The 14,607-nt window shown below is 42.5% G+C and overlaps 1 protein-coding gene across 5 annotated transcripts in view; it reads left to right on the top strand.

Moving 5' to 3' along the window:
• TSPAN9 (tetraspanin 9) overlaps positions 1-14,607 on the top strand; it is a 199,437-nt gene that overhangs the window by 180,656 nt on the left and 4,174 nt on the right. For all 5 annotated transcript variants that reach the window (XM_052789656.1, XM_052789652.1, XM_052789654.1 and 2 more), the window contains 5 exons: positions 9,295-9,486; positions 11,170-11,244; positions 12,829-12,930; positions 13,547-13,678; positions 13,799-13,882. In XM_052789656.1, coding sequence (XP_052645616.1) covers positions 9,295-9,486; positions 11,170-11,244; positions 12,829-12,930; positions 13,547-13,678; positions 13,799-13,882 — 585 coding nt within the window. The remainder of the gene's footprint in view (positions 1-9,294; positions 9,487-11,169; positions 11,245-12,828; positions 12,931-13,546; positions 13,679-13,798; positions 13,883-14,607) is intronic.

Raw genomic sequence — 14,607 nt, forward strand, 5'->3', positions numbered from 1 at the left:
GTTTCCAGTCTCTCCAAGTCCCTTTCTATTGCTACTTTTTCGCACACTTACGTTTTAACTACTGACAATTTATCACCTAGGAATTTCATGAACAAGATGTTTACCACCTCATAATTAACAATAATCATTAGCAAATCAGGGCTGTGCTTGTGTTGGACACAAGCTGTGAATAACAGACGGGGCTTATTCTTTACCTGTTCAGGCAGACACTGGGTACTGAGGAAAAAAAGTGTGTGTGTGCATAGTAGAGAATACAGCTGGAATGCAGTTACTGACTGAGAACTGAGAGTGTATCTCCTTAACAGAATCACGGAATAGGTGTGGTAGGAAGGGACCCGTCGAGATCATCTAGTCCACCCTGCCCTGCTCAAGCAGGGTCAGCTAGAAGAGTCTGGTCAGGTTTTGAATATCTCCACAGATGGAGACTCCACAACCTCTCTGGGAACACTACTCCAGTGTTTGACCACCCTCACAGGTTAAAAACAAACAAAACAACAAAAAAAAACAACAAAGGCAGGCAGCTTTGTCTTGCATAGAATTTCGTGTTTTAATTTGTACTCATTGCCTCTTGTCCCATCACTGGGCACTCCTGAGAAGAGTCTGACTCCCTCTTCTTCAGTGCCTTTCATCAGGTATTTATACAGATCAATAAGATCCCCTGAACCTTCTCTTCTTGAGAATAAACAGTCCCAGCTCTCTCAGCCTCTTCTCCTATGGAAGATGCTCCATTCCCTTATTCATATTCTCCCATGTCTGTCTTCTACTGGGGAGCCCAGAACTGGACACAGCACTCCAGTTGTGGCCTCACCGGTGCTGAATAAAGGGGAAAGGATCACATCCCTCAAACCTGCCAGAAACACTCTTCCTAATGCAGCCCTGGATGCTGTTGGCTGCCTTTGCTATGAGGTTGTATCGCTGGCTTGTGGTCAGCTTGTTGTCCACCAGGACTCCGGGCCCTCCACTGCAGAGCTGCTTTCTAGGCTGTCAGCCCCCAGCCTGTCCTGGTGCATAAGGTTATTCCTCCCCACGTGCAGGACTTTGCATTCCACTTTGTTGAACGTCATGACATTCCTCTCTGCCCAATTCTTCACCCAGTCCAGGTCTCTATGAATGGCAGCTCTGCCATCTGATGTATTAGCCACTCCTAGCTTATCTGCAGACTTGCTGAGGCTACACCCTGTCCCATCATCCAGTCTCTCTCTGATACCTCATTTCAGTTTTTCAGAACCATCCCAGCATACTGCTGGGAGATGACTCTAGGAAGAGGATAATTTCTTTGTCTGGCAGATGAATTAAGGAGGTTCAGCATTTGCACACATTCCAGTTCTGTACCTTCTGTTACACGCAGGCTGTCGTTACAGTTGTTACAGCACTAGACTCAAAGGAGACATCGAAATAGCTCCTTTGTCTTGCATCAATGTCCAGTTCATAGTAATGTTGTAGAGGAGTTTACATCTTTGCCATATTGTTATGGCAGTAGCACTAAGTAGGTATTACTAAGTATATTCACCCACTTCCATACTCCATTCTCATTTTCTAGTCTATGGCTGAAGAACTTCTCAGATTTTGGTGTCCTTGCTATATTTTGCATCATATTCAGAAGATGATCTTGCTTTGCAAGAGACTTTCTCTGAGATTTTCAGCTGTTAAACCCCAGTTTAATTAATCCTGTGGATTATCAAGACAGAGCAGAAAAATTTATCTGGGCTTACCTGAAGATCTCCTTTAAGCACCAGCCTTTTCCAGAGATGGATGAACCACCCAAATCCAGAGATGGCAAGTGGCATCCAAAAACTTAATTTGCAGAAAGTATATCTCTGTTTTGAAGTGGCAAAACCCATGTAGTTCTGTACCATGTAGTTCCCATCCCTGCCTCCTTCCACAACAATCATTCTGATCTGTAACTTAGGGAAAAATACTGCAAAAGCAAAAGATGAGCACCTTTGTCTGACGGTAAATGAAAGGAATGGCTCTACTGCTGAGCTTTGAGTCCCCTTTCCCCTTTAAGTTGCCCCCCTCCCGCCCGCTTTGATTAATATTGTGCTCTCAACAGAGCAGTTAATGCATTGCGATAGTTTGAAAAATCCTGTTACTTGTGGTGATAATCTTTCTGGACAATCAAGTTAGTATCTTCCAAAACTTAGGTTAATGTGCATTGAAACAAGAACGGGGACTGCCCTGTCTGTTGAGACAGGAAGACAGGGTGGTGGTTTTTTGAACAGTATTTCTTACTGTTCTGAATCTCCATACCAGACTGCTTCCAAATGAAGCACCAGATCCAAAATGCACAGAAGATGTAAACTCTTCCTGCTGATCTGAAGAGTCTTTGAATCAGGTTTCTGGCTCCTAAAGAAGATTATGTCCGTCTTTATGTCTCATAGAAGTTTTCTTTAAAAATTCCTGCATGGTGGGAAACAGCCTTTCAAACTGTTTTCCAAGATGTGCTGCTGCTTGATTCCATAGGAAACCTGTGAGCTCATTAAGATAACATCACTGAAGGAGAGGGGAAAATGAATAAACAAAACAAACCAAACAAACAAACAAAACAAACATACAAAAAACCCCACCCCAACATCAACAACAACTAAGAGCTAAGATAGGTAACCTTTATCTTGTAGGACTTACCAAACAGGGAAAATATTACTGGCAGCTTTTCCAAAGTGTTGCAGACCCCAACAGAAGGGAGGGTTTTAAGAGCCACTTGCACGCTGAAAAGCCTTTCTGTGCTAGGCTTAGGTGGTGCATTCTGCTTGTCCACATGGCTTCTTCATGCTTGTCCTTTTGGTGCAGGTCATTTCCCTGTTGATTTATTGTTTAAATAGAGGCTTGTCAAAGCCTAATTCAGAGTGTCTTTTTGTCACTGCAGTTGTCCTGAAATCATTTCCCAGCATTGACACTTATTTTCGCAATCATGCTGTTAGTCATTCCTCATAACAAACCTCCTGTGCTTTGGGCCATTTTTGTGGGGGCCATATTTAAGCTGTTCCATGTATTTTTCACGGTATCATCTTTGCTTCAAGCAAGGTCGCCTGTTTTAACACAGCACAGAGGAAGGTGGGGAGCTTTCTGTTCTCTGTAACTGGGCCACAGATGGCCCAGGGCATGTTATCCAAAGTGGAGGTACAAACTGAGACACTTGCTGCTTCTTTTTGTCCCCAGTGGTTGTCTCTCAGTATTTGGTTTCTAGATGTCTTTGTTCTATTCCAAGTTTGTTAAGAGCTCCCCTGGTGTTTAACCAGCAGTAGGAAGTCTGATGTCAAGAATAAATCTTCCCTTCACTCTTCCTCTCTCCCACACCTAGTTGTGCGGCTTTTCCATTACGCGTTGTGTGCATTGGATGGAATGATGGCAAAAGCCAACAAGAGTATGGCCTCATCCCTTTTCCTCTTGGTAGTGCTTTCCTTATCAGATTCCTGTTTCCTGATGCTGTTCGATGACTTACTTCAAGGGTAAGTCTATCAATATTATTCTATTAATAAACCTTATCTGAATGGCATAGCCTACCCCTTCTTCACACCAACTTGTTTGCTGCTTGGTAGTTTTGCTGGATTCTGCATGCATTATCTTACTCTGAGAAGCATGGTATCTTACTCTGAGAAGCATGAAATGTCATTATTTGTGTATATGCTAACAAACTACAAATGCTGTTGCCAACAAATAAAATTATCTAGCCCTTACTGACAATTGTGGCCACAATACATAATTCTTGTAAGGCATAATTTATCAATTTACTTCTCAGTTATGTGAAGCCAAATATACTACATAATGCTTGCTAATATTCCCCTTGTTCCTATTATTGGAAAAGATTAAATAGACAGGCTGTTTGGTTTTCATACTGACCTCTAGAGTTGTGAATATTTCATTCACATCCTGTCTAATAATTCCTCCCAGGCTAGATAATCCTGTGCACAGTCTCCTTCTGTACAATATGTCAGTCTTGGCATACCTCTGACCATCTGTGTTGTCCTTCCCTAGGTCTTGTAAACTCTTACTATATCTTCTTTAGGTTAAGGCAACTAAACCTGGATATGATGCTCTATTGTCAAAGTTTGTATTGTTGTTATTAGTTCACACAATGCTCAAAAATCCAGAATAAAAGAAAAAAGCCCCTTTCCCACTCTGATGATAGCACTTGACAGGGAAAGACTTGGTTTTGGGTTTCTTTCTCTCTGGGTTTGTCTGGAGTTCTAATTTCTCTTGAAGCATTTGAGACTCTTAATGTTTCCTAGAATGGTGTATGTTTTCTGGGCACAGTGATGATGATAGATGTTGAGGTACTGAAGAGAATTCAGGCTTTGATAGTGAAATAGCAAAGTGAGGGAGAAACTGTGAGGGAGGTTGGTGTTCCTTTTGTTTGCTTTCAAGCTCAAAATATGCATGCCGTATCTCAACTAAATTACCCTATAAGTAAGGGTGTGTGTATCTGTGTATGTGACTGACTTTATGATAGGGTTCTGCAGTTACCTTCATGACATAAACACCAGGATTTGATGGTTGCCTGGAGGATGATAATTTCTAATCATGAGAGAGAAATGAGCCAACATTTTTTGAGAAAAAAAATCCAGTGAAGTTTTTTATGCTGTTGAACCATTTCCTCGGGGAAGGAATGCCAGTGCCATCACTCTCACGCAATTAAATACCAAGCAGTACATATTATTTAATTATATGGTGAAAAAGGAATTTATAAGATGACTTGATATATTTTTGCTGCTTTTACTCTCCAGGATTCAGTTGTACCAAACAGAAAGAGGTGGATCCTATGAGAATAAATAGCTGTGAGAGCATTTTTACAGTGTTCACGTTGTATAAAAAATGAGACAGGTAGAGAATAAAGTGACAGGGAAAGCTGTTTTATTGCTAGAATTCTGGCTAGCTTTGGTTGGTATGGTTGTATGCAATTAAGTCCCAAGTCAGTGGAATTTGGGATTTTTTTAAGAAGCATGAGTGAAAAAAGCATTTGTCCTGGGACCTAAGCTTTAAAGCATAAATTTTAGCATCAACTATACTGCTACTCTGTAGAAAGAGATAAAAACAGAGAAGAAAGCACAAAAATTGAGGAGCTCTGGAGAGGAGAAAAAAAAGAAAATTGACTTAAACTGTTAGTGCTGTTTGGTATGGGATGCCACCTTGTGGAAGTTGTTAGGATGTCATGTCTTTTATCAGATCTCTTGCAAATTTTCTTGACTATTTACTCTCTTCAGTCATTGTAGATAATCCTGTTTGCATAGATCAGCCTTGGTCTTTAATAGCCCCTCCATCACCTGATTTTTTGTATGTAATCTGAACTTTCAGTGTAATTTTGGGATGGAGAAATCTTACTTTGGGAGGTAAAAATCTTTGAAAAGGAGAACTTCCCTTAGCTTGCCCAGTGGGCCTGGGAATCAGCCATGGTGAGAGCATGATCAGTGCAGATCCTATGGTGTAACGGTAGTAGTGCACTACTGTGCTGGGTGTTGTCAGAAAGGTCTGACGGGAACTGTAATCACAGTGCGCACTTTGGCATGTTAACCCAATCACTACAGCAGTTGGAAAGGAGTTAGTCCATGGTTGTCTTCAGCGGGACATTAGAATTGCAGGAAGAAGGAGCAAATGCGGACATGTCTGCTGCCTCAGCTGACATACTGCTTCATTTCACAATGTAAAGGACTCTTCTCCAAATGTGTTTAGATGTCTGGCATTCAAGTTGTATCTCCATAGTGGTCTGCCTAGGGACAGCACAGGTGTGTTGCTAATCCACAAGACCTTTGTTGCAAACGTTTCACATCAAGTGTCAAGTGCTTCTTCCCTGCTAAAGGCACTGTGGAAAGGTGAAGGTGCAGTAGGTGACCGGTCTTCTGCCAAAAAGCAAAGTGTTTTGTTCCCACGTTTACCAAAACACTAGGGTGGCTACTACAAGCAAGTGAAGAAATGATCTCTCCTGTATGGAAGCATATATAGAGGGTCTCCTGAACTGAGACTCTGTCAGAGGGACAGAGGCCATCTGTCCATTTTTCTGCTCTCCAGCTTTGATCCTCCTTCTGCTCTTGGTCCTTTTCTGTCTTCATGTCCATCCCATGCAGCACCAATGGGCCTGTCACCTTCCTGATTTCCTACACTTGAAGGTAGCTCTCCCTTCCCTCATCTAAGTAATTAGCTGCTTCTAACTTTGTCTAAATAAACATAAACATGAGCCTTCTGGAGTCATTTCCTAGCCACCTTTCTCTTCTAGACCCAATCTCTGTCAAGGATTGTGCTGGTTTTTTTCAAATGGTAACGGGATGCTGGTAAGGGCTTCTTTCTTCTACCTCTTTTGCTACTATCCTCATAACTGGAGTTGGATAATGAGGTGCAGCTCTTCATGGGCTGATCTTTCTGTTGATCACATGTGCTTTTTGTCCTTTACTTGCCCTTCCTCTGTAAGCCTTTTGGCCTGATGATTCCAGAATTCACTACCCTCTTTCAAAACACTTGAGCTAGGGCTGTGATTTCTGAGCCTAATAGAGTATGAAACTCCAAGGAGTTTCATTCCATGTTTGTGAATAACCTTTAAAGTCTAAATTCAGATTCTGAAGGAAAGTTACACTGAACAATTTCAGTCTTTAGTAGAAATTTCTTTGGAAACATTTACAGTCTCACCCATGGAGTGTCATGAAGTCATTGATTGAAGTGCCATCAGCTATTGGCAATGTACAGCCCTGGCAGCTTAGAAATGCCATTTAAAACCTTAAATGAATGTTGCGTGGTGAGAGCTGCTTTTAACCTCCTGAACCATCAAGCTCTCAGCTTGAGCAACTGCCTGCAGTTCTCATCTAAAGGCTGAAGCAGCTGAGCCACAGAGTGGATTCCTGAGAGGGCTTGAAGCACCAAAACTGCCAATTCAAGGACACAATAGGTGAAATTTAAAGCAGGAGCAATAGGGTGACTGACTCCATGAACTGCAGACAGTTTAAACCTGTGGTCATGCCCACTGGGTCCTGCAGCAGAATGTGGTCAGGAGGCTTCTGTTTTGCATCCCCCCCCCCAGTTCTCTACTACTCCAAGTTCCCATTGACCTTGCTGATATATCATGAAAGGCAATGAGAAATCACTTCAAGACTATTAAGTGGAGAGGACGGATTTGGGGGAAGAGATGAAAGTCCTGTAGCCCTTTCCTGCCACATGCATGTGTGTATGTTTTGTACCAGTCTTTTCATAGGGATAGTAGCTATTTGACTTTTTCCTGCTACACACACTCATGTTACAGCTGCATCCAGCCCTGTTACAGGAAACAGATGTTGTGACATTTATCCACACCCAGTGATGTAAAGCTCCCCAGCTCACTCTGTGGAGTTACTGTGTGTTGAGTTTTGGAAGCAGAGGTGCTTCCCAGCCTCCTGACAAGAATGCTGAAAATTTCCTCTGTGTTACCCAATGCATGTGTTTGTGAGCTTCAGACAGTTGAGGGGGGGGTTCCAGATTGCTAAGCTAATGCTTAGGTGCAAGGGGGCCTGGAAATAACCACCAATGCAGTATAGTTAATCTCCCATCTCTTATTCTCTTTCTCTGCCTACACAACCCTGTATTTTTATGCTTTGCGTGATGTTAGCTCTTACGGACTTGGTACATTGGGAGACGCTTTAGTCCGCTTTCCATGGCAATGCCTGTGAGCATCTTGCATAAGGCCTACTCCTGGTCACAATTCTTCACCAAACTGGTGAATCTCCCTAGACGCAAAGCAGTTTCAAAAGCTTCAAGCAAACTAGGAAGAGGGCTCAGAGGGGACAGAAGGGTCACAGGGGAAGTAAAAGAAAATAACCATGCATATGATTATGAAAATATAAGCCTGACTCATAGATAAGGTGACATGAATGCAAGAAGATACTATTCTAGTTTTTCTTTCATGTTCTGTGAAGCAGCAAGCCCAAAAGGAGCCAGTTGTACCCTGAACTATCTGCCCTGCTGGTAAAATCACCTCAGGCAGAAGTGGGGATATTTGCCCATAAAGTTAGGTCTGTGGCTCTTCATCATGCCAGATTAGTGCTCATCACAAGGCAGGACTGAACCCTGTTTTAGTGGAGGTACTGTTCTCTGACATTGAATTTCTAGTTTGAGTAGAAGTTGTAAGTTTATGCAAGCACAATGGGGTGGGCTTGGTGTGGTGAACCTGCTAGATGGCAAGAACTTTTGCTCCTCTTGATCCTCACTGCTGACAGATGAGCACCAGCACCTTTGGGATATCACTGTCACTAATGGTTAGGTGCTAGTTTGGTTTTCCCATGCAGTGGTCCAAGTAAATTGGGGCAAAATACTCGGAGTGTGTGGGGGTGGGGGTGGGGGTGGACTCTGATCTCCATCCCAGTGAAGGTGATGTGAATCTAACTTCTGACCTTCGCAAAGGCTAGATTTGGTAGGAAACTGTAATTGTACTGTTCAGTAGCTCACAGATTTAATTAAAGTGCGACTAACTCCTACTTCTGATTTCACTGCACAGTGATCAGAAGGGAAGTTGTATAACAGCCATTTTGTGCAAGTACTAAAAGATGGCCAGCTTTTAGGCCCCCTGTAGTGCAACTTGGCCATTGTTCTGAAGACCTGCCCCGTGACTTAGGGTGGGAAACCTTATTTCCTTAACCAGACATGGTATTGTTAAGAGTGAGAAGCAAAGTGAAGTTAATTTTATGTTTTATTAGCAGCTTTGCATTTCCTTCAGGTTCTCTCACTGATAGAGTAGCAGAAGTTGAGCTTCCTGTAGATAATAAACCTAGAAATCTGGTTTTTGTGACATTGAGCACTGGCAAACAGTAAAGCTATGAGAACTCATACTAAAACCCAACCTGGCTACTGGGACTGGGCATTTTATGACAAATATTTATTGAAATGATACTATTGATTGTAATTATCTCCAGGACTTCCCTTGCTTACCCTAGGATGAGGAAATATGGGCCTGGGTACTCTGAGACATTGTAGATGACTGCAGAAATAAAGTGCAATAGAGCATTCCTTCAAATAACATTTTTTGTCTTCCTACGGAAAAATTGCATTGGGTTGTGCTGTTGGGAGATCATGGGTAGCCCTGGTTTCATGTGCTGAATTTTTAAAAAGAGAATTCTGCCATCCAGTGGCTTTTGAATAGATTTATAAGTATAGGTGACATGACCAAGTCTAGGTAAGAACATTTAGTTTCACTTTGTTTCAGCACCAAGCCAATGAGAGCATTACTGCAGAACAGTTACCTGAAAATTTGCTTGAGAAATTCTTTCCTTTCAGGGTCGGGGGCAAGGAGCCAGTGCCATTTATTTTAACGGTGAAACTTTTCTTTGGTTTATCTCTTTGCAGTTATGCGGCTGTGGGCTGCTGGGTGTGGGCATCTGGCTGTCAGTGTCGCAAGGAAACTTCGCCACATTTTCTCCCAGCTTTCCGTCGCTTTCAGCTGCCAACCTAGTCATTGCCATTGGCACAGTCATCATGGTGACCGGCTTTCTGGGCTGCCTAGGTGCTATCAAGGAAAACAAGTGCCTCCTGTTGAGCGTAAGATGTCAATACTTCTTTTCACTAAGACCAGTGATTGTTGCTTTGTTATTATTTTATTTAAATGACCGGTGCAAAATAGTCTTGTGGATCACTGTAACATTGCTCTTGGCTTTCAATCTTCTCTATGCTTGCAGTATGACATCCCACACCTTTGTTCACAGTGATATCATTGGTGTTCACAGTGATATCATTGGTGTATTAGCAAATGAATCCTTGTTACTCTGTGCCCTAATGTATTAGACAGCAAAGCAAATTACTATCAGTTACCTCTGAATGGTTAAACACGAACTCTAGGGTCAACCTGGATAGCCCTTCTGGAAATGTCTGTTAGAAAGATTGACTGAAAAATCTTAAGCCACAGCTGCTTTTGGACACCACTCAAAGCCTCTCATGGCTATTTTCTACTTTGCCCTTATCTAAGGCCTTTGTCAGAGGTTGGTGGAAACCATCTGACCCAAAGTTAAGAAGTCAAGGTCTCTACCAGGCCTTACCAATAAAAAAAAAAAAATCTGATCCTTGGTAGTCTTTGTCCAGCACCAAAGCACAGAGGTTGGTAACCCCTCTCAAAAAACACAGTGTGGGTCACTCCTCTTGCATAAACCCAGGAGGCTTCATCATGTTTCTCTCCACCCCAAGGAGAGAAGTATTGTGGCAGGTGAGAGGGGGGCTTTCAAAGTAGACAGCTTCCAGTTCAGTCACAGCTTATGAATCACAGGTGCTGTGACATTAAGGAGCACATGAGTTTTCCTTGTGTAAAAGTCTCCCTTACATGGTGTTGGGGAACAGCTGGGCAGCATTCCTTAGACCACCTCAGAGTATTAAACTGGAGGACAAATGTGCACCTATTTTTTGCTATCTGCTGCATGGTTTTGTACATTGTACCACTAGGAAAGCAAACAGAGAATAGTAATGAGGTCTACCCACACTGCAACACCAGCTGAATTTGTGTTTTGTTTTTTTTTAAGTGTGTTTATATTCTTACAAGGTTCTGCAAAAGTCTTTTCATACTATCATAGTTATCGTGAGTTTCCAATTGGAGAGCTTGCTGCACTGCATACTACATCCGTGTGGGGGATGCCATGCCTATGTGGCAGTCCACTAGAACATAAAGGCAACTAGTGGGCATGAAAAGTAGTGAGAAACTAATGGAGCTCAAACTTGGGATGCCCCTGCAGAGGGAGATTTCAGCTACAGAGAGCTGGCAATAGAAATGTTGAGTAAAACAATGACTGTTCCAACAGGCAGTCAGATGTGGTTAAAGCCCACCTGCTAGGGAATCGCTCCTAAGGCACGTCCCATTGGTCTTTGTGGTAATGGGTTTAGCATCTGTTCTATAGTCTGTATGAAGGAAAGAGACTACCAGGGCTGTGTGCTGTGACAGCAGTCAAAAAAAAGCAAGACAAAAGCATTGCTGAAACCTGCAAGCTGGTAGTAGGGCAAAACCCAAGATGTAGAGAGTGCTAGACAGTGAGCTTCCGCATTGATGGTGAGACCTACAGGAGCTTTACTGGCAATATAGTATTAATATACCTGAATAGTTTGAAATCAAACTTGCATGGTTTTGGCAGTAGAGGAAAGGCTTAGAGGACAAGGTCTATAGTCTTCAGAGTTTCTAGCAGCCCCAGGTTTGCTCTCTAGTTGGCAAGTGTGTATACACTGTCTGTTTTTTCTTTGTTTTAGTTTTTCATCGTTTTGCTGATAATTCTCCTGGCAGAGCTGATATTACTCATTTTGTTCTTTGTTTATATGGACAAGGTAAGCAAATGTGCCATATAGATTAATTATCTGTACTAGAATGTAAACCATGTTCAGTTTGCTCTTCTTTGATGGAGATATGTGGGTTCTCCTTGCTCTTCACTTTGGTGAAGGTTTAACCTTGAGATCTTGGCTGTTTTCTGTAAACTGCTTCTGCAGGGGGAGGAGGAAGTGATAAGGAAAGCAAACAGGAGAGAAGAACCCCCTGAGCTTTACAATTTCCTCCCTGAAATAAAACCAGGGTCCAGGGCCTCCCTTTTAGTCTTCTCCTAAAAGCTAAGATAGCCTTCAGCATAGCTGTTTGATGTCTCTGCAAGAAGCTGATCATCTTGTGGACCTGGGTTGTGGGAGGTCCTGCTTAAGACCTGGTTAGCTTCTTAGGGCCAACCCTGAACAGGACCAGAGGAGAGAGTCCTGGGATATTCACAGGTTATTCCAGATGCCACCAGCTGTCTCACTTGACTGGGCAGTCCCAGAGAGTTTGACAAGGGTGCAGGGCAGATCAAAAGGCAGCTTCTCATAAAGCCCATCTGTAGGAATCTGCTCTCTAGTAGAGCGTAAGTGAAGTAGGCACAACTGGCTGGCCTGTCAGATTGGCAAGACTGGAAATATCCTTGGGGAACTGGAGAACTGCTAAACACAGGACAGAGCCTTACAGTATGAGCATGTCCAGACTGATTTTAAAACTGAGCTCCTACCAGATTTGTATCTCTTCCCAGGTTGTCATTATGATGCCTGCCACTTTCAGGGAGCTGCGGTGAACTTCTGGTTTTGAATGGGTTGTCAAAGAGGGATGAAACAGATCTTATAATATAGTTGACCTTTATGCCAGGAACCATAGGTTAATCCTTTCTCTGCTGCCAGCTCACTGCTGTCAGAGCCAAGGTACATTCTACCTGCATCCAGGACTCCGGGCTCAGACTGAAATTTATACAAGAAATGGGACATCTCAGATCTCCCATTGAGCATTCCAATGTCCTCCTCTAAAGAAAGAAGAGTACATTTGAAAATCATAAATCCTACAAGCCTGTCCGCACAAGGAGAACAATAATAATGCCCTTTTTAAATCGATTTTGTATTGGCCATTTATTATAGCCTGCCTGAACCTGTGCAAGGGATAACTGTGTTAAGGTTGGGAGGCTGGGACTCTGGTGTTAATGATATTAGCAAATTAAAGTAGGCCATAGGTTACAGGCAAGAGAGGCTGCTGTGGGTATTGCCAACAGCTATCTCTGGCACAGTTAAAAGTAAACTCAGCAGATCTCTGCTGATCCCTCTTCAGTTAGTTTGAATCAGATGATGACTGTGTGATGGACTCTTAGTAGAGGGGAAGCTGTTTTGCCTCCTGTCTCATGAGAATTAATCCAGTATTTTGCAATCTGAGGGAGAGACTAGGCCTTGGCAGGTGCTGAAAGGTCCCACTGACTTGTGAGAGTCTTGAAGCTATGATGGAGCTTTTCTACCCAGGTTAAGTTTGTGGTGAGAGAAGGTAAGGGAGATACATTCTATGTGCAAGTCTGTACCATTTGTTCCTTTCCTCTAAACAGCATTGCGTTGACTTTCTGTATTTTTTACATGATGCAGGTCAGTGAGAGTGCAAAGAAGGATTTGAAGGAAGGTATGAAGCTATACAATTCAGAAAATAATGTTGGACTGAAAAATGCGTGGAATATCATTCAAGCAGAGGTAACGTATTTTCTCAATAGAAGAAAAATAACAATTTGACCATAAAGACGGCTGCAGTCTGTTAACTGTGGCATTGATGCCAAGTCTAAAAGTTGGATAATGCAGGCTTTTGTTTCTGATTTTGCACTCTTGAACATCTAGGGGAGTACTGTGAAACCCAGGATCAAAGTGTACTCTGTAAGGTGAAAGATGCTTACCTCTCTCTGAGATTCTCTGTGCTTATCACAGCCACAGAGATGATCTGAAACAGAGGACAAGCAGCGAAACCTGCATGGGTAGAACTGCATAGGTAGAACTGCAGCTTTGGCAGCTAGGCTTTTGCTGTTCAGTAGTTGTGGGCAGATTACCTTAGGTTTTGGTGTTTGGGCTCATGTCTCTGTGACAAGAAGACTAACAGACCTTAGGCATGGGACCATTTATTTTCTTTGGGTTTTTTTTTTATGTTGTTGAGTATTTGGTTTTAGTGATCACTGAGCACAAAGCACTTTAAAAATACAAAAGTGTTGTGGCAGCCCTTTTGAAAATATGCAGTGGTTTAGTGGAAGTAAAAGTTTGTGCTGGTGCATGAGTCACAAATTGTGCTAGTTAATTTATTAATCCTTTACTTTTGCCACAGATGAAATGCTGTGGTGTGAATGACTTTACGGATTGGTACCCAGTGCTGGGAGAAAACACTGTCCCAGATCGATGTTGTACGGAAAACTCACAAGACTGTGGACGGAACTCCACCGAATTAGTGTGGAAAACGGTAAGGCTCGCTTTGCCCAGGACAAGGCTTAGGGAGGGGTGGGAAGGAAGAAAATAGAGGGAATGCACATGAAAGAAAACATGACCTTGGGATTTCAATTTTCATCTTTCATCATTTCAGGGATGTTATGAGAGAGTTATGACCTGGTTCGATGAGAATAAGCATGTCCTTGGTTCAGTTGGGATGTGCATCCTCATAATGCAGGTAATACTGGTATGATGTTTGTCAACATGGCTTTGATTGGCTGTCAGCATTCTTGATTCTGCTGTGTGAAAAGTGGTGCTCAGCCGCTTTGAGTTTGATCATGATTTCAAAAATGTCAGATTTGTTTTATGAGTTCATTTAAGGCCATCTGCTCAGAAAGGAAGCAGGTCAGTAGTCAGTCCCGCAAGGCAGACATGCTACGGTGGGGTTTTGCTTACCTGCATTTTGACTTCAGAGCACCACTTTGGAGTTCCCATGTTTAGGCATTTCTTATGCTGTCCCTTAGAGAACTGTTTATTTAAATTTTGGAAGCAAGTTCTAGAAATTGCTAAAATGAGTCAAATCATGGCCACTGAACTGAGTAGGTTAACGTGTTTTAAAAAAGAAATGCAGAAGTATCCATTATAATCTGTTAAGGTTTTGGGGTTCCTGTATCACTGCTGTACTTTTGGGGGAGAATACCGGAATCTGATGTTTTCAGTTACAGTTATCTGGCTAAACAAGCACAAGTTGTTGGGTAAAAAGGAAGAGTGACTCATGTGTATTGATTCTGAAAAACTGTTGCATGTATGACAAAGAGCCGTGAGAGCTTTTTGCCTCTATCCGTGCTCTGACAGATACATCTCTGGACATCACTGTGTGCCTGAACAGCACAGATCCAAGTTTACTGATCAGTTTGAAGCTTGAGAGATATGGCTAGTGTAGATTGTCTTTTAAAACTATAG

Source organism: Harpia harpyja, chromosome 6, assembly GCF_026419915.1.
Source record: "Harpia harpyja isolate bHarHar1 chromosome 6, bHarHar1 primary haplotype, whole genome shotgun sequence".
In the NCBI taxonomy this organism is placed as follows: Eukaryota; Metazoa; Chordata; class Aves; order Accipitriformes; family Accipitridae; genus Harpia; species Harpia harpyja.